At 38.0% G+C, this 22,204-nt stretch overlaps 1 protein-coding gene across 3 annotated transcripts in view; it reads right to left on the reverse strand.

Moving 5' to 3' along the window:
* Positions 1 to 985: 985 nt before the first annotated feature.
* ADAM28 (ADAM metallopeptidase domain 28) overlaps positions 986 to 22,204 on the reverse strand; it is a 71,463-nt gene continuing 50,244 nt past the window's right edge. Inside the window, exons 15-24 of one of the 3 annotated variants that reach the window (XM_086703432.1) lie at positions 21,916 to 22,018; positions 19,104 to 19,263; positions 18,076 to 18,156; positions 17,689 to 17,767; positions 5,943 to 6,051; positions 4,838 to 4,916; positions 4,079 to 4,144; positions 3,500 to 3,565; positions 2,154 to 2,213; positions 986 to 1,350 (exon numbers count right to left, since the gene is read on the reverse strand). In XM_086703432.1, coding sequence (XP_086559558.1) covers positions 1,330 to 1,350; positions 2,154 to 2,213; positions 3,500 to 3,565; positions 4,079 to 4,144; positions 4,838 to 4,916; positions 5,943 to 6,051; positions 17,689 to 17,767; positions 18,076 to 18,156; positions 19,104 to 19,263; positions 21,916 to 22,018 — 824 coding nt within the window. In that variant the 3' untranslated portion in view covers positions 986 to 1,329. Of the gene's footprint in view, positions 1,351 to 2,153; positions 2,214 to 3,499; positions 3,566 to 4,078; positions 4,145 to 4,833; positions 4,917 to 5,942; positions 6,052 to 17,684; positions 17,768 to 18,075; positions 18,157 to 19,103; positions 19,264 to 21,915; positions 22,019 to 22,204 lie in introns of those variants that run through there. The other 2 variants (XR_015250032.1, XM_086703433.1) reach the window with 2 other exon arrangements.

Here is a 22,204-nt window from a genome sequence, read left to right on the forward strand (position 1 = left end):
TTACCAAATCAAGCACTAGTAAAGGAAATACAATTATTATGACTGCTTTACAGTAATAGCAATTTATTCTGGAGATGATGTCTGGAGTGCCTTTTCTAAAACATGGGCAGCTGAATAAAACTGGTGTTCTGAAAGCAAGGAAGGCAACCAATAATGTTTATGCCAACACCAGTCAACTAGACTAATGGTTGCTGTGGGCAATGTGATTCCAGGGCTGCCAAATCATTTGATTACTTTTAAAAAGCTGGAACTCTGGATGTTTATGCAAGATCTCCCAATTTTTAAATATTGGCAATGCATTCAAAACATCTTAAAATACATTATGACCAAAATCATCCCATCCAAATAAAACAACTCTGTAGTCCAGATATGTCCTGCAAACTACCAGTTTAAAACCTCTGGTTTGTTATGAATTTATGTAACTAAAACTTTCTCCACTTAGAAAGCAAAGTTCACTTTAACCTTGCCAGTAACTGAATTATACAAATTTCTGGGAAAAAAAATTTAACTAATAAAGTTTTATTCACTTATAGTAAACTTCAAATGACATAGCTAATAAGGATTGCAATAAATGGTGTAGGAAAAAAGATGTTATATGAATCAGAGAATGTTTATATGATTTTGTTGTCAGCGTTCTAATTTGACAGGTTAATTGTCAAAACAATCAAGATGTTGCTAGTTATCTAATGATGAATATACAATGTTCTTCCATCCCTCTCAGTTTCCTGTAATTTACTCAGGGTTTTTATTTGTTTGCTGGCTTTAAGTAGAGGGTAAATTACTTCTTACTAAATGAGAAAATCAAGATACTCAAAATATTTGAGGAACTAGTAATCAATACAACAGTAAGAAGAGGGGGGTGTCTAGGAAAGTCATCTAATTAGACACGTCAGATTCATAGCTCTTTGTTTAGAATCATCTTCTTTCCCGTGAATATGGAGAATAGAAATCTTAAATTCATAAAAGATTCGCAAGAGTATGTCTCTCTAGAAAATTTTTGTTTCATCTCCTCAAAGTAGAACATGAATCAAGAAATGTTAACATACTCCCAGTCCCTCTCCCATCCAGAAACAAAAAGAAAGAAAGAAAGAAAGAAAGAAAGAAAGAAAGAAAGAAAGAAGAAAGAAAGAAAGAAAGAAAGAGAGAAAGAAGAAAGAAAGAAAGAAAGAAAGAAAGAAAGAAAGAAAGAAGAAAGAAAGAAAGAAAGAAAGGTTAACATCCTTGGGTATCAAGAGCAAATAATAAGGGGAAAGTAAGTACATTTCTCTTCCGTCCAGACTGTCCAGTCTTCTAAGTTGATTATTACCCACCACCTGCTTAGTTGCTGCTTCAGACCTTTGGGTTGGAACCCTGAAAAAGACAAGTTCTTAAATGATCAACTTATTCCAAAAAATTAGATATTATATAACTCTTGAACTCTTAAGAAATTAAAATAAATTCTGTGTAGTCACACATCCTATTTTATAGATTATTTGATATATCACAGTGAAGGGGTGGAAACATGGGAAGGTAGGGAAAGAAAGTGAGAAAAACCTCACACTGGGATCCAAATATCCATCTGACTAATTAGTATAATATGAAGAAGGTGAGGGATCAACAGAAAACTTATGAGACATCGGATGATTATTCTATGAGAAATGTCCTCTATCTCACTTCCCTGGGATATATTTCTGAGAAAATGACGAATATTAGGATCATCATCCCTTTCCAGATAAAACCCTTCCATCTTCCTCTTGGGTTTGACCAAACTTAGAAGAAAGACATCTTAGGGGCGCCTGGGTGGCTCAGTCGGTTGGGCGTCCGACTTCGGCTCAGGTCATGATCTCGCGGTCCATGAGTTCCAGCCCCGCGTCGGGCTCTGTGCTGACAGCTCAGAGCCTGGAGCCTGCTTCATATTCTGTCTCCCTCTCTCTGCCCCTCCCGCACTCATGCTTTGTCTCTCTCTCTCTCTCTCCCTGTCAAAAATAAATACACTTTAAAACAAACTCTTTTAAAAAATTTTTTAAAAAAGAAGGAAGACATCTTAGCTCCTATCCTATAATCATACAAACACTGTTCTTAGCGAACATCTTCCAGGAAGACATGGTTAGAACTTCTCTCCTTCATAGTAGGAGTGTGACAAGATTACAACAGTTTGGCTATTGATCTCTTACCTTAGGTGTTGACGTTGTTTTATCCTTAAAAACAGTAGAGGGAAGCACTTTTGTGGCATACTATATTAGGGACAAAAATAATAGTAGGTCATTAGAAATGCTATGCATTTCCAATCTTCGGTATATTTATTTCCTAATTTAAATCATTCCTTACCTCCCCATCACTCATTTAAATTCTACCCAACTTTCAGGGTCGAGCTCAAATTCTAACCACATAGTCAATGGATCTTTTTCTTACTTTAAATTAATCTGACCCCATTCATTGCCCTTTTGACCACATTCTTCTCGTTTGTATGACTTGCTTTGGTGCAAAAAAATACGCGAGGAATTAAGTGCTCTATATGTATATGACTAGTTTACACACTAAGCATGTAAACTTTTTGAAAAAAAAATTTAGTTCTTTCTCATTTACCCACAACAGAGTACCAAGTATGAAGAAACAATGTGCTCAGTAATTACTCAAGTGAATGAATCCTACTTTTTACTTCGTAGTGCCTGACTTTTATTGCAGGTTTGCCTACATATGGTCTGTTCTTTATTTTTTATTTTTTTATTATTTTTTATTATTTTTTTAACATTTATTTATTTTTGAGACAGAGAGAGACAGAGCATGAACAGGGGAGGGGCAGAGAGAGAGGGAGACACAGAATCCAAAACAGGCTCCAGGCTCTGAGCTGTCAGCCCAGAGCCTGATGCAGGGCTTGAACCCACAGACCGCGAGATCATGACCTGAGCCGAAGTCGGACGCTCAACCGACTGAGCCACCCAGGCGCCCCTGGTCTGTTTTTTAATATCTTATCTTCCACAGACAATTGTGGCTAATATAGGGCTTATTCTGTCTATATCATATTAAAAAGTAAAACATAATTTATAATAAAATTTTATATTCTCCAAAGTAAGCATCTAGAAACTATCCTTTGAAGGACACTGTTTACCTCCTATAGCAGAACTAGTCATCATTTCTTGATGATTATGTAACAGTAAAATTATTTTTAACGTATGGGGGGTGGGAGGGAGGGGAGGGGAGGGGATGGGCATTGAAGAGGGCATCTTTTGGGATGAGCACTGGGTGTTGCATGGAAACTAATTTGACAATAAATTTCATATAATAAAAAAAAATTTTTAAATAAAATAAAAGAATTATTTTTAACAACAAAAAATTAATACCCATACTAATTTATAGATAGTAAGTAGGCCTTGCTTTCTCAGATATACCTGTGTGCTACAATACCTCAGGTTGACCTAGGGAGCACATATCCTGAGAAAGAATCTATAGATTTACAGACGCCATTCACATCCAGCCCAGATGACATTTAAGGAGTCACTAGTGACTACCTGATACTTACAAGGAAAGAGGAAGTGGACACGGTTGTAGGTATTGGGGGCGGTGGAAAATCTGGCTTCGTAATTAGCTAGTGAAAAGGTAAAAGAAATAAAATAAAATAAAAAATAATGCAAAGATGGGGCCTTGAAAAGAGATGTGCTGAATGGAAAGGCTTCAATCATTTCTAGACATGGTGAACTCATGATCCTGCCCATGAAAATCGTCTAAAGCTGTAAGTTCAAGTGCTTTCATTTAGGTATGCACGTGCGATTCAGAAATAAGCTCAGCGCCAGTAGACAGACGACGAAGACAGCACTCTATACAGCAGATTTCTACTCTTCTCGTGTTATTAAGTTACCAACTTTTCCTGCCGCCATAATTCAGGTTCAGAGGTTAAACGTAGGAATGTAGTGGAAAAGCCCACCTTCTCACATTTTGCATTTTCAAAAAGTTTTGCAGGAAAATCTAGCTTTCATATAAATATTCGCACAGATTTTCACATTCTTCTGAGGAAACAATGGGCTATTGTGGGTTATGTCTCTTGCTAGTGTTTCCCTGCGATTAGATTGGAAGCGATATTTAAGAGAGATTGCTAACTCACGAAAGAAGCTGGAGGCTCAGTGCCCTCTACTGGCAGATCAGGTGTATGGAGCTTCATCCGAGTCATCTAAAAATAATAATAATAATAATATCTTAAAATGAAATGATCGGTTTCCTAAGTTCAACTTCCAAATAAGCAGTCCTCTCAAGACACGGGAGATCAGAAACTGAGATGACACAAGAGACCAGACAGGAAATCACAGTGGCCCCGCTGCTGCATTCTGCTGTAACCAGAGCTGTTAGAGATAGGTAAGTTTCCATTAAACATCACGGCCAATGGCATTGCCATTAACCAACCTCTGCCCGAACTTCTAAACTTGCAAGACACAGCCAGGGCTTTAAGGGTTATACATATTATATATGCTGTCATGGAACTATACATATCGTTGTCTTTATTGGGACATTTGCAAAAGGGAAAGGGTCCACCTACAGTCAGTGTGTGTGGGTGGGGGGGAGAGAGAGAGAGAGAGAGAGAGAGAGAGAGAGAGAGGGATCTGGAGTCTGCCTTCCTTGTTCTCTTTACTACTTTGCATTTGTGAACTTCAGCAAGGAGCCTCTGCATTTTGGGAAGACTCTTTGGGATTTAAAACAAAGGCAAAGGAGAAATTTCTGAATGTGTAGTTACGGAGCCCCAAATTCTTACTATATACTAACTGGTGGACTGGATTTGTAAAACGCCGCTGAGTAGGAACGATAGAAGAGACAATGAGAGAATCATGAACCGGGGCCCAAGGCAAACACAGTACCAACTATGGTTCACCTCTTGGGGTCGTACAGCCTTCACCGTCTGTGGGTTCTTCTTCTGTTTGCGAGGCCTGGTGCCAGTGGTAGATGCTGGCCTGTATATGAAAGCATATCATATACATTGACTTAGCAGTTCCTTCACCATGATGAGGACATTCAAGAGAAGTTTGCCAATTTCCTTTGCCTGTTGCATCATCTTTGGTCATTGACTGGCCTTTCTTCTGTTCTCTAGGACATTCTTAAGGTTTCCTTGTCCTGGAATTCATAATCACCACCACGAATTTTCTTTGTGATTCTCTACAGAGCCCTGAATTCCTAATAACGATGGCACTGAATCAACGGTTGTAAAAATTATGTTATTTCATTAATGATTTATTCACTCAATATTTAGGAAAACCCATTACATGTGAGTAAGTCAGTGTTTTAAAAGTGCTAGAAAGACGCTACAGTGTCAAGACCGTGTTTGAAAGACGAGGCAATCTAGGTGGAAATCCAGATTCCACCGATTTACTTTGTAAAACTTTGAACATATTTTTAGCCTCTCTGAAAGTTTGCTTCCACTTTAGGACAAGTGTAAAGTGCCTGGCTTTGCAAGAGTGTTGTAAGAATTAATATACAATACCTTTTCATCTATAAAATGGCATTAACAGTTAGCACTTCACAACCTTCTTGTGAAGATTAGAGATAATGAATGCAAAAAGACTTAGCACAGCAAGTGTCATAAGCTAGCGACCGATAATTGTTACATATTTTGTTCCTACAATGGGTGTAAAATCCTTAATGATGAGAGTTAGACTAACTCTATTAATTATATTATTAATTATATTTATTAATTATAAATAAATAGAATAGATAAATAAAATAAATAGAATAACTATTAATTATATTATTAATTGTATTTATTAATTATAAATACAGTGATCAACACAAAAACACATGTCTTACTGTGCAGGATTTCCCAGTAAAACTGACACCCAGCATCTGGTCCAAGAAAAAATGCATCTGGACTCGTTTCAGAGTATTTGAAGGGAACCCTAATTAACTTTGAGAATTTGGGTCAGCTCCTTAAATTTAAAATAAATTAGAGGCCAAAAAGTCCCCAAAGCAAGATAGAAGGCTACCTCTGGACTTTCTTCTGCTTTCGTCTGGGGCTTTGGTGCCAGATTACTATAGCAACCACCACAAATATGACAGCCACAGGGAACAGCACCCCGACCACAATGGAGAAGTCTGCAACAAAGAGAAGCAGAGCTGGTGAGGGCATGAGAAATTCACAAATATGCATCACTCTAGTCCTTATTTCTTTTCTCATCACAAATTCCACCTCCCGTTTCCCCCCCCCATCCAAAACACGCATTCCCTGGAAAATCTCTAATAGTCAATAAAATAAAAATGCATTTTGATCTTGAGTGTTGTAATGTTATGCAGATAGAGAAAGTAAAGGGGAAATCCATATTGTACTAAACATTGCATATGAGGGAAGTCAGGCATCATGCTGCTGAGAATTCTTAGAAGGCACGACGTCTATAACCTCTGGAAAGTGTAGGGCTGGGAGAGGAGAGGAAATACGAAGTCAGGAGATGGAAGAAAAGGAGTGGCACACTTTTCACACTCAGCCTTGGAATCAGAGAAAAAGAAACGGAAGGCTTGAGATCATATTCCTGTCGGTAGCAAATAAGGAGTGAAGACACGAAGACCAGAATTGAGAGCGACACAAGCGAGTGTCTTACTGATGTTGGCTCCAGAGCAGAATGATTACAGACAGAAAAGAGATTATGTGACCCAGTGAACTGCGGCATGATTTGAACACATTTCCTGGATCTAGATGGTGTTTCCTCTGTTTTAATTCCTGATCTAAGTAATGAAGGCAACTTCAATCTTTTGCTACCGCAGACATTAATTTCTCTTATAATAGTCAGAAGCTTCAGAGACCAGGAGGTACAAGTGTGAGGGGGCAGTGCAAACAACTACTGCTTTCTTATTAGAGCTAGCAGAGCAATAATAAAATTAAATTTTGCAGAAATGTGAGAAAAACTCCCAAGTGTGAACACACATACATGCAGACGGAGGCAAATATGTCAGAAGCAGAATTTTAAGATAATGACAAACATCTAATATTTTCCACCTTGCATAACAATTCCGATCCAAAAGGCCAAAGGAAATAAAATTCTGAAGGGTTTGTGTTGAATATGGTATAGATATATTCAGAATAAAAAAAAAAAAAGGACTGGCACTAACATTAAAATTGTAACTATTTTCGGAAGACTAACATGGCACCAGAAGAAATAAAGAGGAAATTGACTGCTTCACAAACACCCCTAATTTGAAAGGACAAGGTCTGCAGAGAAAGCTGGGGTATAAGACAGATGAGAAGTATCGTAATTGGAAGTAGGTATGCATTTGAAGATGGAAATAATTGAAGAGAAAATACACTCTTCTGTTTCTGGTAATGGCGGTCTGGGAAATTCAGACTAACTCTCCCACTAAGAGCAACTAAGACATTTTTCCAAAAAAAAAAAAAAAAACACAAAAGTTGTCAAAGTTATGCAATATTTGAAAAAAAAATTGGGGAACGGGCATCTCACTGGCTCAGTTGGTTAAGTGTCCAACTCTGGTTCAGGTCATGATCTTGCAGTTCGTGAGTTCGAGCCCCGCGTCGGGTTCTGGGCTGACAGCTCAGAGCCTGGAGCCTGCTTCAGATTCTGTGTCTCCCTTTCTCTCTGCCCCTCCCTGTCTCGTGCTTTTCCTCTCTCTCAAAAATAAACAAACATTGGGGCGCCTGGGTGGCGCAGTCGGTTAAGCGTCCGACTTCAGCCAGGTCACGATCTCGCGGTCCGTGAGTTCGAGCCCCGCGTCAGGCTCTGGGCTGATGGCTCGGAGCCTGGAGCCTGTTTCCGATTCTGTGTCTCCCTCTCTCTCTGCCCCTCCCCCATTCATGCTCTGTCTCTCTCTGTCCCAAAAATAAATAAACGTTGAAAAAAAAAATTAAAAAAAATAAAATAAAATAAAAGAAATAGCAAACAAAATGTAAAAAAAGGAAAACAAATAATAAAAAAATAATAACAATTGAAAATTTGTATTTGGATGATATTTCAAAAGAGAAAACGATTCTACAGATTACACTGATAGAAAGAAAAGTGAGGGGGAGCCTGGGTGGCTCAGTCGGTTAAACATCCAACTCGCTTTTGGCTCAGGTCATGATCTCATGGTTCGTGGGTCCAACTCCACATTGGGCTCTTTGCTGACAGTGTGGAGCCTTCTTGAGATTCTTTCTCTCCCCCTCTCTCTGCCCTTCCCCTGCTCACACTTGCTCATGCCCTCTCTGTCTCAAAATGAATAAATAAACTTAAAAAGAGTAAATGTGATGGCCAAATTAAATTTAGATAAAGCAGAGAAAATGTGTAGGAAACCATAATATAACAAAGTTTATATATGAAAAAATTAAAAGCCTGAAGGGTTTTATAACTACTAAAGAAATCGGCTCTTCTATTCTTATACAAGGTATTCCAGAGAATATAAAAAATGAATACTTTCTAATTCATTTTCTATGCATAACATACCATAACGACACCCACACTGAGCAAGTACAGTATAAAGAAATTACAGGTCAGTATCACTCACGGACATAAAATAGCAAACATCATCCATCAATACTGTTTCTATGTTGAGTTCAGCCAAAGATTGCAAAGTTAAATACATGTTCACATATCAATCAATTTACTTTGAAATACTAGCTGTATAAAGGGGTAAGAAATCTCACCCAGTAAAGAAAGAAAATGTCTTTGATTTAATTCTCAGCAAAGTAGGAATAGAAGTGAATTTTCCTAATCTGAAGAAGATCTAAATATGTACAGAATACCTTCAGATACCGGGGCAAAATATTGCAAGTCTTGGAGATCGGGAGAAAAACAAAGAAACTTTTTATCACTATTTCTATTCTGCATTGTACAGGAGGCTCTATTCAGTGAAGGAAAACAAATACAAGAAATTAAAATTGTAAAGATTAGAGAGATACGAACAAAGCTGTCATTTTCTGAAATAATATGATTATGTAGGAAATCTGCTAAAATTTACAGATAAATTACTAGAATTATTAAGAGAGGTAGTATAGGTGCTTGGCACAAAAATGAATATACAAAAATTAGTTGAATTTCTATATTCTAGTAATAGCTGAAAAATATTTTTCTTTTTTTTTTTTTTAATTTTTTTTTTTCAACGTTTATTTATTTTTGGGACGGAGAGAGACAGAGCATGAACGGGGGAGGGGCAGAGAGAGAGGGAGACACAGAATCGGAAACAGGCTCCAGGCTCTGAGCCATCAGCCCAGAGCCTGATGCGGGGCTCGAACTCACAGACCGCGAGATCGTGACCTGGCTGAAGTCGGACGCTTAACCGACTGCGCCACCCAGGCGCCCCTGAAAAATATTTTTCAAAAGAGCCCATTTAAAATATACAGTAAATGTTAAAAACTGAGAACAAACTGAGAGTTGATGGGGGGTGGGAGGGAGGGGAGGGTGGGTGATGGGTATTGAGGAGGGCACCTTTTGGGATGAGCACTGGGTGTTGTATGGAAACCAATTTGTCAATAAATTTCATATATTGAAAAAAATATATACAGTAAAACTTAAATTCCTAGAAACAAACCTAATAAAATATATGCAAAATTGTTGTGGTGAAGCTATCAAGTATTAGCTGGCAAAATTAAGAAAAACTAAATAAACGGATAGACATTTTGTCAATAGATTCGGAATTCAACAGCTTATATGTGCTCATTGTTCCCATAGAGACCACAGATGTGGTCTATGTTAAATGAAAATCCCAACAGAAATTGTGTGTGTAACTTGAGAATATATGTGAAAGTACAAAAAACTACTAACCAAATCATTCATAAAGAACAGAGTTAAAGGACCACCTAGATCAAAATTATTTCAAAGATTCTTTTACTCTGGTAAAAAAATGCCAGAGTACACAGATAAATAGGACCACCAGAAAAGAACAGATATCCCAGAAAGACACATATATGAACACTTGCTTTATTAGGTAAGTGTCCCTGTGGAGCCTTAGGGAAGGATGATCATATGAATGATGATGTGACAATCGGGCATCCATCTGGGACAAAAATGAAATTAAACATTTGCATCATACACAAAACAATTTCAGATAGAGACTTAAATTTGAAAAGAGAATAAAATAATGCTTTTTAGAAGACAATACACAGATATATAATCACAATTTCAGAGTAGGGAAAATTTCCTTTAAAAAGGACACACACACACACACACACACACAACTAACAATAAGGAAATGATGAAAAAATTGACTGTACTGCATTAAAAACTTCTGATAATCACATAACACCCCAAAAAGCATAAGAAAACTCAGAAGGAGGGAAGTTACTTTTAACATATATAACTGAAAATAGTTTATATGAAAAATATAATATTAAAACATACACAAGTGAATAAAAAGGTGGGGAGAGACAACTCACTAGAAATACAAAAAGGCTTAAACAAATACTTCACAGAAAATATAATCCAAATGGCCAAAAGATAAGGAAATGTTCTTTTATTATTCAGAGTGGTAGTAGTTACAGAAAGCAAAATTAAAAACCCAACATGCCGTCACAAAAACTTAGCCAAAAGGGCTAAAATTTGCTATCTGCCAATGGCAAATGGCTTAAAGGTCGTAGAACAATAGGAACTTATACTCACTGCTGCTGGGAGTGTTAATTTGTACAACCACCCCGGAAACAATTTGGTATGATATAGTTAAGATAAATAGATTTGAATGTGGGGTGCCTGGGTGGCGCAGCCAGTTAAGCCTCCGACCTTGGATTTCGGCTCCAGTCATCATCTCAAGGTTCATGAATTCGAGCTCCACATGGGCTCTGTGCTGATAACGCAGAGCCTGCTTGTGATTCTCTGTCTCTCTCTCTCTCTCTCTGCCCCTCCCCGACTTATCCTCGCTCAAAAATAAATAAACATTTAAAAAACTGGACTTGAATGATAACATTTATGGAAATTTTTTTCAACATAGCCTTGAAGTATCCGTAAAAGCAGTAAGAAAGGAAATTGTCATATATATATATGTATATATATATGTTATAGTATAAATGTATATAAATAACATATGGAATGTATCTATTTATATGTTTTCTGTATAAATTTTACTGAAAAATGGCTTTAATTAAGTAAGCTTGAAAGCCCATGGTTATATATGGCCATACTATAGAGCAGGGATCTTAACCTTTTATGTGCCACAGATCATTTTGGAAATCTGATAAAACCTGTAAGCCCTTTCCCTGAATGTTTTTAAATTCATTAATAAAATGTAGAGCACTAAAAAGGAAGCCAATGATGTTGGAATACACTTGTCAAAATATTATAAAACAATCTGTGATATAGTTAAATATTTGCTTCTTTTTAAGCCCTAAATTATAAGATCTAATGGTAGATTAATAACCACCATAATTTCAAACTAGAGATACATATATGTGATACTTAAAGATTCATGTAGCCATCAGCCCTCAACAGTTACAAAAAGATCGAGATCATACCATGCATATTTTCAGATCACAACGCTATGAAACTTGAAATCAACCACAAGAAAAAGTTTGGAAAGCCCTCAAATACATGAAGGTTGAAGAATATTCTCCTAAAGAATGAATGGGTTAACCAGGAGACTAAAGAAGAAATAAAAAATACATGGAAGCAAATGAAAATGAAAATATGACAGTCCAAACCCTTTGGGATGCAGCAAAGACAATCCTAAGAAGAAAATACGTTGCAATTCAGGTCTATCTCAAGAAGCAAGAAAGGTCCCAAATATACAGTCTAACTTTACATCCAAAGGAGATAGAAAAGCAAACAAACCTAAAGCCAGCAGAAGAAGGGGAATAATAAAGATTAGAGCAGAAATAAATGATATAGAAACAAACAAACAGACAAAATACAGAACAGATCAATGAAACTAAGAGCTGGTTTTTTGAAAGAAGAAACAAAATTGGTAAACCCCCTAGCCAGACTTATCAAAAAAGAGAGAGAGAAAGAGAGAGAGAGAGAGAGAGAGAAAACCCAAACAGATAAAATAAAAAATGAAAGAAGAGAGATCACAACCAACACCACAGAAATACAAACAATTTTAAGAGAACACTATGAAAAATTATACACCAACAAACTGGGCAATCTGGAACAAATGGACCAATTCTTAGGGACCCATGCACTACCAAAACTGAAACAGGAAGAAATAGAAAATTTGAAAAGACACATAACCAGCAAAGAAATTGAATAAGTTATCAAAAATCTCTCAACAAACAAAGGTCCTGGGCCAGATGGCTTCCCACGGGAATTCTACCAGACATTTAAAGCAGAGTTAATACCTATTCTTTTCAAACTGACCCCCAAAAATAGAAATGGAAAGAAAGCTTCCCACCTCATTCTATGAAGCCAACATTACCTTGATTTTAAAACTAAACAAAGACCCCCCTGAAAAGGAAAATTACAGGCCAATATTCCTGGCAAAACTGGATGCAAAAATTCTCCACAAGATACTAGCAAATTGAATTCAACAGTGCATTGAAAGAATGATTGACCACAATCAAGTGGAATTTGTTCCTGGGCTGCAGGTCTGGTTCAGTATTCACAAATCAACCAATGTGACATACCACATTGTAAAAAGAAAGGATAAAAAGTATATGAGCCTCTCAATGGATGCAGAAAAAGCATTTGACAAAATACAGCCTCCTTTCTTGATAAAAAACCTCAAGAAAGTAGGGATAGAAGGAACATAATTCAAAATCATAAAGGCCATATACAAAAGACTCACAGATAATATGATCCTCAATGGGGAAAAACGAAGAGCTTCTCCTCTAAGGTCAGGAACACAACAGTGATGTTCACTGTCACCACTGTTATTCAGCATAGTGTTGGAAGTCCTAGCTTCATCAATCAGAAAACAAAAAGAAATAAAAGGCATCCAAATCGGCAAGGAGGAAGTCAAATTTTCACTTTTCATAGATGACATGACACTCTATGTGGAAAACCCAAAAGGCAGAATGAGAAATCAAGAAATCGATCCTATTTATAATTGTACCATAACCCATAAAATATCTAGGAATAAACCTAACCAAAGAGGTAAAAGATCTGTACACTGAACACTCGAGAAAGCTTCTGAAAGAAATTGAAGAAGACGCACACAAAAAAGGAAAAACATTCCATGCTTATGGGTTAGAAGACCAAATATTACTAAAATGTCTATACTACCCAAAACAATCTACACATGCAGTGCAATCCCTATCCAAATAACACCGGCATTTTTCATAGAGTTAGAACAAACAATTCTAAAATTTGTATGGAACCAGAAAAGACTCCAAATAGCTAAAGTAACATTGAAAAAGAAAATCAAAGCTAGAGGCATAAAAATTCTGGACTTCAAGCTATATTACAAAGCTGTAATCTTAAGATAGTATGGTACTGGCACAAAAACGGACAGAAATCAATGGAACATAATAGAGAACCCAGAAACGGACCCATAAATGCATGGCCAATTCATCTTCAACAAAACAGGAAAGAATACCCAATGGAAAAAAGACAATCTCTTCAGCAAATGGTATTAGGAAAACTGGGCAGTGACATGCAGAAGAATGAACCTGGACCAACTTTCTCATACCATACACAAAAATAAATTCAAAATGGATGGAAAACCTAAATGTGAGACAGGAAGCCATCAAAATACTACAGGAGAATGTAGGCAGCAACCCCTTTGACCACAGCAACTTCTTACTAGACAAGTCTCCGCAGGCAAGGGAAACAAAAGCAAAAATGAACTATTGGGACCTCCTCAAGATAAAAGGCTTCTGCACAGCTAAGGAAACAATCAACAAAACCGAAAGGCAACCGACAGAACGGGAGAAGCTATTTGCAAATGACATATTGGATAAAGGATTAGTATCCAAGATCTATAAAAAAACTTATCCAACTCAACACCCAAAAAACAAATAACCCAGTGAAGAAATGGGCAGAAGACATGAACAGACACATCTCCAAAGAAGACATCCAGATGGCTAACAGACACATGCTCAACATCACTCATCATCAGGGAAATCCCGATGTTTATAGCTGCACTGTCAGCTATAGACAAATTATGGATAGAGCCCAAATGTCCATCACCTGATGAATGTATAAAGAAAATGTGATATATATATATGTGTGTGTGTATGTATATATATATATATATATATATATATATATATGCATACATATACACAACAGAATATTGCTTGGTGATCAAAAAATAATGAAATAACACGGATGGAACTAGAGTGTATTATGCTAAGCGAAATAAATCAGTCAGAGAAAGACAAATATCATATGATTTCACTCATATGTGAAATTTAAGGAACACAACAGATGAACATAAGGGAAGGAAAGGGAAAAATAAGATAAAAACAGAGAGGGAGGCAAACCATAAGAGACTCTTAACAATAGAGCACAAGTTGAGGGTTGCTGGAGGGAGGTGGTGGGGGGGGATGGGCTAGATGGGTGATGGGCGTTAAGGAGGGCACTTGTTGGGATGAGCCCTGGGTGTTATATGTAAGTGATGAATCACTGGGTTCTACTCCTGAAACCAACACTATACTGTATGTTAACTAACTTCAATTTAAATAAATAAATTTTTAAAAAATAAAGATTTATGCAGCAACCACAATGTGAGATAAAAATATATATGATTTGTATGGGTGACAAAGCCATGGGAACTACTAATACCATGGTGGTTTGTTGCCTTACATCCTGAATTCTGAATTCTAGAAAATTCTGAATTCTAGTTAGAATTTAATAAAAATAGAAATGTAATTTTTCTCATTCAGGTTTAGATGCGAAGCCTGGATATCATGAAAACTATCCGCTGAGGTCTGTCCTTTTGGAGACAGGACACTTTCCTGAATTAGAGGACTTTCACCAGTCTGGTGGAGGCTTTCCTTGACGGTTGGGTCAGAGGTAGTACCAGAAATGGAAACAAAAACAAAACAAAAAGAAAACCTAACGGATGAAGTTGAATCTTGACACAGTGGTGTTAACAAGGAGCATAAGTGATTTGGAGAAAAACGTCCCCAATTGTATCATGAACCACTCCAGCTGCCTCCTTGATTCCCTTAAGATATAAATTTGATGTAGTATAAAGTATCTTTGCATCACCAGTCCTTGGATTTAAAGTTTTCAAGAAATACTTTAACAATGTGTGTTGGAGTTTATTCTCCTTTATTGGATGATATGCAATTGAGGGGAAAAAAGCATAAAAATATAAAAAAAGATTAGGTTTAAAATAATATGCAGAGGTAGAATACATATAGAATCTATGCTTTCAGAAATAAAAGCTATAAAGAGTCAAAGTAAATTTAGGGTGGCATCTGCTTGGTCTTCTGAACAAAATGACAACAGATTATAAAAAAAGAAGACATGAAATGAGAAGATAATAGAATGATATGAAAGTGGTTTAAGGAGGGGTGCCTGGGTGGCTCAGTCTGTTGAGCATCTGACTAAGGCTCAGGTCATGATCTCACGGTTCGTGAGTTTGAGTCCCATGTTGGGCTCTGTGCTGACAGCTCAGAGCCTGGAGCCTGCTTTGGATTCTGTGTCTCCCTCTCTCTCTCTGTTCCTCCTCTGCTGTGCTCTCTTTCACTTTCTCTCTCAAAAATAAATAAAGATCTTTAAAAAAAAGTGCTTTAAGGAAACTCAAAAATGTCACTGAATATTTTAAAATGTCACTATAACTAAAAAAATAAAATATAATAAAATGTCATGATAACTAATAAATAGGAGTCTTAACATTGCCAAAAATTCACCGTATTTTACAGAAAATAATTTTGAAAGACTTTCCCAAAAATAACAGGCAATAGACAATGCCAAAAAAAAAAAAGATAATAAGGCCACCTAGTCAAGATACTTGATACAAATAATTTATATTTCTGAATTAGAAACCAAAGAAGTGGAACAGAATCCATTTTAAAATCTGTAATAATAGACACATTCCTGGAACTGAAGAATCAAATCCTCACTTTGAAAGACCTCACTGTCAAACAATCGAAATAATAAAAAGAAAACATTACCCAGGCATAACATGATGACTGGTTTTCATTAAGTAGCAATTCTAAAAACATTTAAGAGAAAAGAAACATTATTGTTAAGGGGTTATTTAACGACACCAACAAACAAAATAAGGGTAGCCTCAGGTTTTGAACTTTGAATATCAGTATTTACTTCTCAAGAGTCATGAAGTTAAAACTGTGAGTTAAAAAATCTAATCCAATCCTATCCGCTATTCATGTTTTCTACTTAGCAACAGAGTTAAATCCTTAAAAATGTTAAGTTTCATGTAAAAAGAAAGAAGAAATTACTAATGGAAGTGATTTAGCCAATGAAGAGAAGAAACAAAGTTCAACATGAGGGAAGTCATAGTTTAAAAGGATTTTTAGGGGATTTAGGTGGACAGAAACAAAGTAAATTATAGCTCAGAAGCATCAGAATTATATATATATGTATTAAAGCATATATATAATTAAGCATCAGAAGTAAATGCTATTCTTTCTTGAGAAGTCTAGCAAAGAGCCAATAATTGTTTTAAAATTTTTTTTAATTTTACATTTATTTAATTTTGAAAGACAGAGTGAGACAGGACACAAGTGGTGGACAGGCAGAGAGAGAAGGAGACACAGAATCTGAAGCAGGCTCCAGGCTCTGAGCAAGCATTCAGCACAGAGCCCGATGCGGGGCTTGAACCCATGAACCATGAGATCATGACCTGAGCCACAGTCAGACACTTAACCAACTGAGCCACCCAGGCACCCCAGAACCAACAAATTTTTTTAAAAATAGCCCAAACGTCAGAAGTAGATGCCATTTTTTTCTTGGGAAGCCAACAGAGAATCTGACCTTGGGACAGATGGTTTGGTCAGGCCCGTCCCCATCAGCACCCCCATCCCTTGTGTATGCAGAATAATAGTGGGCTATGCCTCTGGGCAAAGACCCAAGAACTGCTCTCTAGAAGCAATGGGGGATTCAAGAGCCTGAGGAACAGAATGGAGGCTAACTGCAGATGCCCACAGTAGATGAGACAGAAAAGGGAGGATCAAGGAAAGAGCGTGGAGGAAAAGCAGCTCTCTCGGGAAGTAAATGCAATGAAGAGCTCTCTCCTGGGCCAAGTACTCTTCACCATGGCGACTGGAGGTGAGGATTCCCCACCCTGGCTGCTTACCACTCCGAAGTCCTAGAGGGAGGTCTCTCTATCTACCGATAGAGCTCACATCCAGATGTCCCATCCAGAGAGGTATCAGGAGGTACAACAAACACAAAAACATACAAAGAAAACCCATGCAAGCTAATTCGAGTCAGCCTAATCCCACATTCAACAAGGGTCCCATATTCTGAAGAAAAAAAAAACAGCACAGTGAAATAAGAGACAGGGTGAAAGACAAATCAATCAAACTCAAAAGAAATAGAGATGATTCAAGGGACAGCAGTGAACCTACAAAAATAACCGAAGCCAGATTCTTAGAGAGTTTTATGAGGATTCTATATCTACACATTAAGCCAAGCCCGCTATGAAAATAGAATAATCATAAAGCGAGAAAATGGGGGAAATTAAAATAAGATTGCAACTCTAAAATTTGAGGAGATCTTTTCGTATGTCGAGCAGGAGCATAAGGACTAGAAAATATGATTGAAAAGTTGTTAGAAACCTTGAAGATTAATATTTTAGATTCAATATTTATGGAACAAGAATCCCAAGAGGAGAGAAAAAAAGGCGACGAAATCTAATGTACTACGAACTACAAGCTTGGAAGAGGAGAGCAAGACGCGTAATGTTACCTACGGAAGACCACTGTGGAGTCATCACAGTCAGGAGGGGCCCATCCTTCTTTGCACTGACACTGGAGCTCATGGTCACACACCTAGACAAGCAGTGATCCTGTCAGTTTCCACACTAGGCTGACCACCAACCCAAGGAGCCTGTTCATCCGTTCAGAAGAAGGACTAACCCCTGCTCTGCACCCTTGCAACTACCTCCGTAGTGTATGGATCCATCATGGGAATTTCAATACCAGATGCTTGGAAGAAAATTTTTTTCATCGAACCAAACTATTGAGTGGTTAGGCAGACTTCGTATCACTCAGAGCTGAAACGGTACTTTAGCATCGTCAGGACTGACCCGAACTTCCAAAAGATTCGGCGAGCTTGGGGAAACGTTTTCAAAACTTACGGCATGCCCTCTGCACTTGGAGGAGCAGTTGGTCGATTTGTAGGCTCTTTCGATATCCACACATTCTGCATTAATGCAAACCTGAAAGCGATGTGAAAAAAACACTGAGTTCACATCAATCCCCGATGGCTTCATTTCTGCAAATTGCTCAGCCTTTGGAATTTAGTCTTATATTATTAGCCACTACTATTGTTATCAAACTTACCTTTTTAAAAATTTTTTAAAATTATTATTTTTTTTTATTTTGAGAGAGAGAGAGAGAGAGCACAAGCGGGGGAGGGACAGAGAGAGAGGGAGACCCAGAATCCCAAGCAGGCTCCAGGCTCCGAGCTGTCAGTGCAGAACCCAATGCGGGGATCGAACCCACAAGCCGTGAGATCATGACCTAGGCCAAAGTTGAATGCTTAACCGACTCAGCTACCCAGGTGCCCCCAAACTGACCTTTTTATTAGGGAAATCACAACATTCTTTTGCAAATAAGAATATGGGATCTAGATAATATTTATTTTAAATATTTAGAAAGTTCTCTAGAGAATATTTCCTTATTTGACTTCATTCCTCATGGGTCATTCTGTTCATCTACCCCTTCAGTCCACTCCTGAGACAAATATTTAGCACTGAGCTAAGCATTGCACATGATACAAGGCACCCATTCCAAACAAAAACATTATGGAAAGCGTGTTAATATCATGTCATCTGGAATATTCAAACAATTTTCATTTATCTAAAAATGAGTAGTATTTTTATTATTCTCTTTATTGTTATCAGAATGGCTTATAATTTATTGAGACCCTACTGATTTGGGGGCAATAAAATTTACCTAGGTTTAATAACCTAGTACTAAGCACATAATAGTTGCTTGTTAAATAGTATTGACGGGGTGAATGTAGGCATGCATAAAAGAATGGCGTAAGTATTGCTTTGAAAACTGTCCTCCGTGGAACAGAAGGAGGCCTTGAGTAGCAAACATCAAGACAAAAAAACAAGACCAAAGAACATTTTGATTAAAAGCTACACTTTCAACTTACCTTCCTGTGTCCACACTTAGTTCCATTAGCTACCATGCCTATATCTGGACTGCTGTCGTCAGGATCGAACATTTTACAGGTCAGGAAAGTTACTATATGTCCTCTCCAGGGCAAATTATCTGACCCACCTTGGCAGAACAACTTCCCACACAGGGCATCACTGAGGAAAAGCCAAAATTTGCTGCGGTTAAAATACCAGGATCCACATTACAGTTTTCCCCAAATGTAACACAGTTCCCTATCGGTATTTAATTAATGGCATGTCTCCCTAGAGTAGAGATTCCTAGTTCTCCTTTGTATCAAAGTTCCCCTTGTTCTTCGGTAATAGAACTAGTGAATAGTAACAAGAAACACTGCTACTCAAAAACAAAAAAACAAAACACAACAAAATCCTGATTTCCCAGGTTCTCGGGCAGCTAATTTTTGGCCAAGTGCCTAACTAAGTTCCGGCCAACTGCAAGAAAGCAGGATCTTGCGTGCAAATTCTTGCAGGTGACCTTACGTGAAAGAATATGTCTTATTCCTCATTTTTCCTCATTTTGGCTTATTGGAATGCAGTGGCTGGAGCTGGAGAAGCCATGACAGACCAAAAGAAACACTTGGGAATAAAGGTCATTTTCAAGATAAAGGAGAATGGACTTGTAACATCATGAAGGGCACACAGGGAGTCTGTTTCTATTTTGTTTCAGCTAAGGTACTTTTTTTTTTTTACTTAATTTATTTGGAGAGAGACAGAGACAGTGTAAATGGGGGAGGGGCAGAGAGAGAGGGAGAGAGAGAGAGAGAGAGAGAGAGAATCCCAAACAGGCTCCGTGCTGGCAGCACCGAGCCTGATGCGGGGCTCGAACCCACGAATCGAGAGATCATGACCTGAGCGGAAACCAAGAATCGGACGCTTAACCAACTGAGCCAACCAGGTGCCCTAAGGTTACTTCTTATTTTCATGAATTGCACTGAGGAATTCTCCCCACTGTAACTGTGTCTATCTACGGCTGAGTCTTGGGTGGCATGCAAGGCATCGTGTGTGGTTACTGGAAGAACTATCTCCCTGCAAATAAAGATGAAACAGCTCAGCACTCAGTAAAGCCATCCACTTACTGCCAAGGTGAGTAAAGTCGATGCCAATAAAATTGGACTCAATTGCTTCAGGCAGAATTCAGAGGAGGGCTCGGAAAAACTATTCTGAGAGTGACAGAATCAGATTCTTCTGATGCTTCTGGTAGCTGTGAGGAAATGTGACTGCGGAGTGGAGAAAGGCATACATTCTCTCCAAAACGGAGAAGGTGTTTTTCTGGAGTCACTTTATACAGAAGGCTCTAGAGCACAGAGAATTCCAGGCGTAGTCTCCACTACAGCCAATGACTACTCAGAAGTGACTAGGAGGTCGGGCCGCGGAAAGAATGATACGTTTGTGCCGCTAGTTGCGGAAATGACCCAGTGCTCATACAAACGGTTATACAGGACAATAGCGTGCGCACATGCTCATAGGGAAACGGAGCTACTCTGCTCTCTTTCGCACTCGCTACCTCACAAACCACACGTTGGTCCCCCCAAAACACATACACATTTCTTTTTACATAATTGTCTTCCCTTTTAAATCTGTCCCGATTTCTTATAAAGGAGAGACCACCCGGACCCCCAAGAGATGATACTAGTCCAAAATACAGTTTGGTAATATTTATCATCTAGAACAATTATTGTTTAATAGAAAAGCGTTGAGAAATGTTAACCTTCTTCAGTCTCTTGCTATGCAGTACTTAGTGTGTGTAAAATCTGGAGCAGGTACTAAGTTTAATCTGTGATAATTTGAATTTTAAAAGTCATCTTAAAACTGTGGAATTAAAAAAAGATCTTATACAAAAATCTGAAGTCCTGGGGCACCTGGGTGGTTTAGCCAATTAAATGTCTGACTCTTGATCGCGGCTGAGGTCATGATCTCACAGCTTGTGAGTTTGAGCCTCACGTTGGGTCTGCACTGATAGCATGGAGCCTGCTTGTAAATCTCTCTCTCCCTCCTTTTCTGCCCCTCCCCCACTCACTCTCTTGCTCTTTCTTTCCAAATAAATAAATAAACATCAAGAGAAATTTCAAGCCCATTGCTTGTGATATGCTAGAATTTTTCCCACCAGAATATCAATACAAAAAGTAAAACAAATTCTCCAGATGAACTGTCGATCTTTTCTTACTGTATTTTTTTTCTTTCTGTAATACCATGGCAAGTTTTTTTTTCAATATATGAAATTTATTGTCAGATTGGTTTCCATACAACACCCAGTGCTCATCCCAAAAGGTGCCCTCCTCAATGCCCATCACCCACCCCCCCCCATCAACCCTCAGTTTGTTCTCAGTTTTTAAGAGACTCTTATGCTTTACCATGGCAAGTTTAAATAAAACTATATAAGCATTATATTGGTTATTCTTCTGAGTAGATAAATATCTCTACTCCTTGAATCATAATGAAAGACTTAGGTGGAAAAGCACCTAAGGAATATTATTAAATCCACCCACGTATAGATTTCCAGCCAGGCCCATTCACTGCTGCATGTTTCATCCAAACATCCACTCTATTTAACAACGACTGTACTCAATGTCATCTGAAACACCGGCCATGAGGGACTGGAAAAAAGAGATCATTTCTTATTTGTCTTTTTAACTCAGTCGGTAGCCTGAAACCCTAGCACATAATAGTCACCTAATGGATGCTTTCCAAATTCACTTTCTGTTTAACTGGAATGAATCAGAATGTGTGTCTGGGAGAGAGTGAGTCCCCTAGTCTGTGGAGCAGGAAGGTTCAAACAACAAGGCCACTTACTTTGTTTTGCAGGGAATACGTGTGTCATCCACTTTGCGACAGTACCCATACCTCGACCCACCTTCATTCCTGCTGTAACACGATTTATCTGCAACGCTGGTCCCTGGAACCAGGCATGGTCAGCAGGGACATATTAGAAAAGAAAAGAGATAAGGCGTTCGATGCCACAGAGGGTTCATGAAACGTCAAATTAATGAAATACATAGCATGAGAAGCACTGTTAGGGCATAATCCCATTGACCCTTGTCAGAAATACAGGCTGCAATAATTTGTTACTAAGAAAGCTGGT

The sequence above is a fragment of the Puma concolor genome, chromosome B1 (assembly GCF_028749965.1).
Source record: "Puma concolor isolate L17-30 chromosome B1, mPumCon1.1.hap2, whole genome shotgun sequence".
NCBI classification, from domain to species: domain Eukaryota; kingdom Metazoa; phylum Chordata; class Mammalia; order Carnivora; family Felidae; genus Puma; species Puma concolor.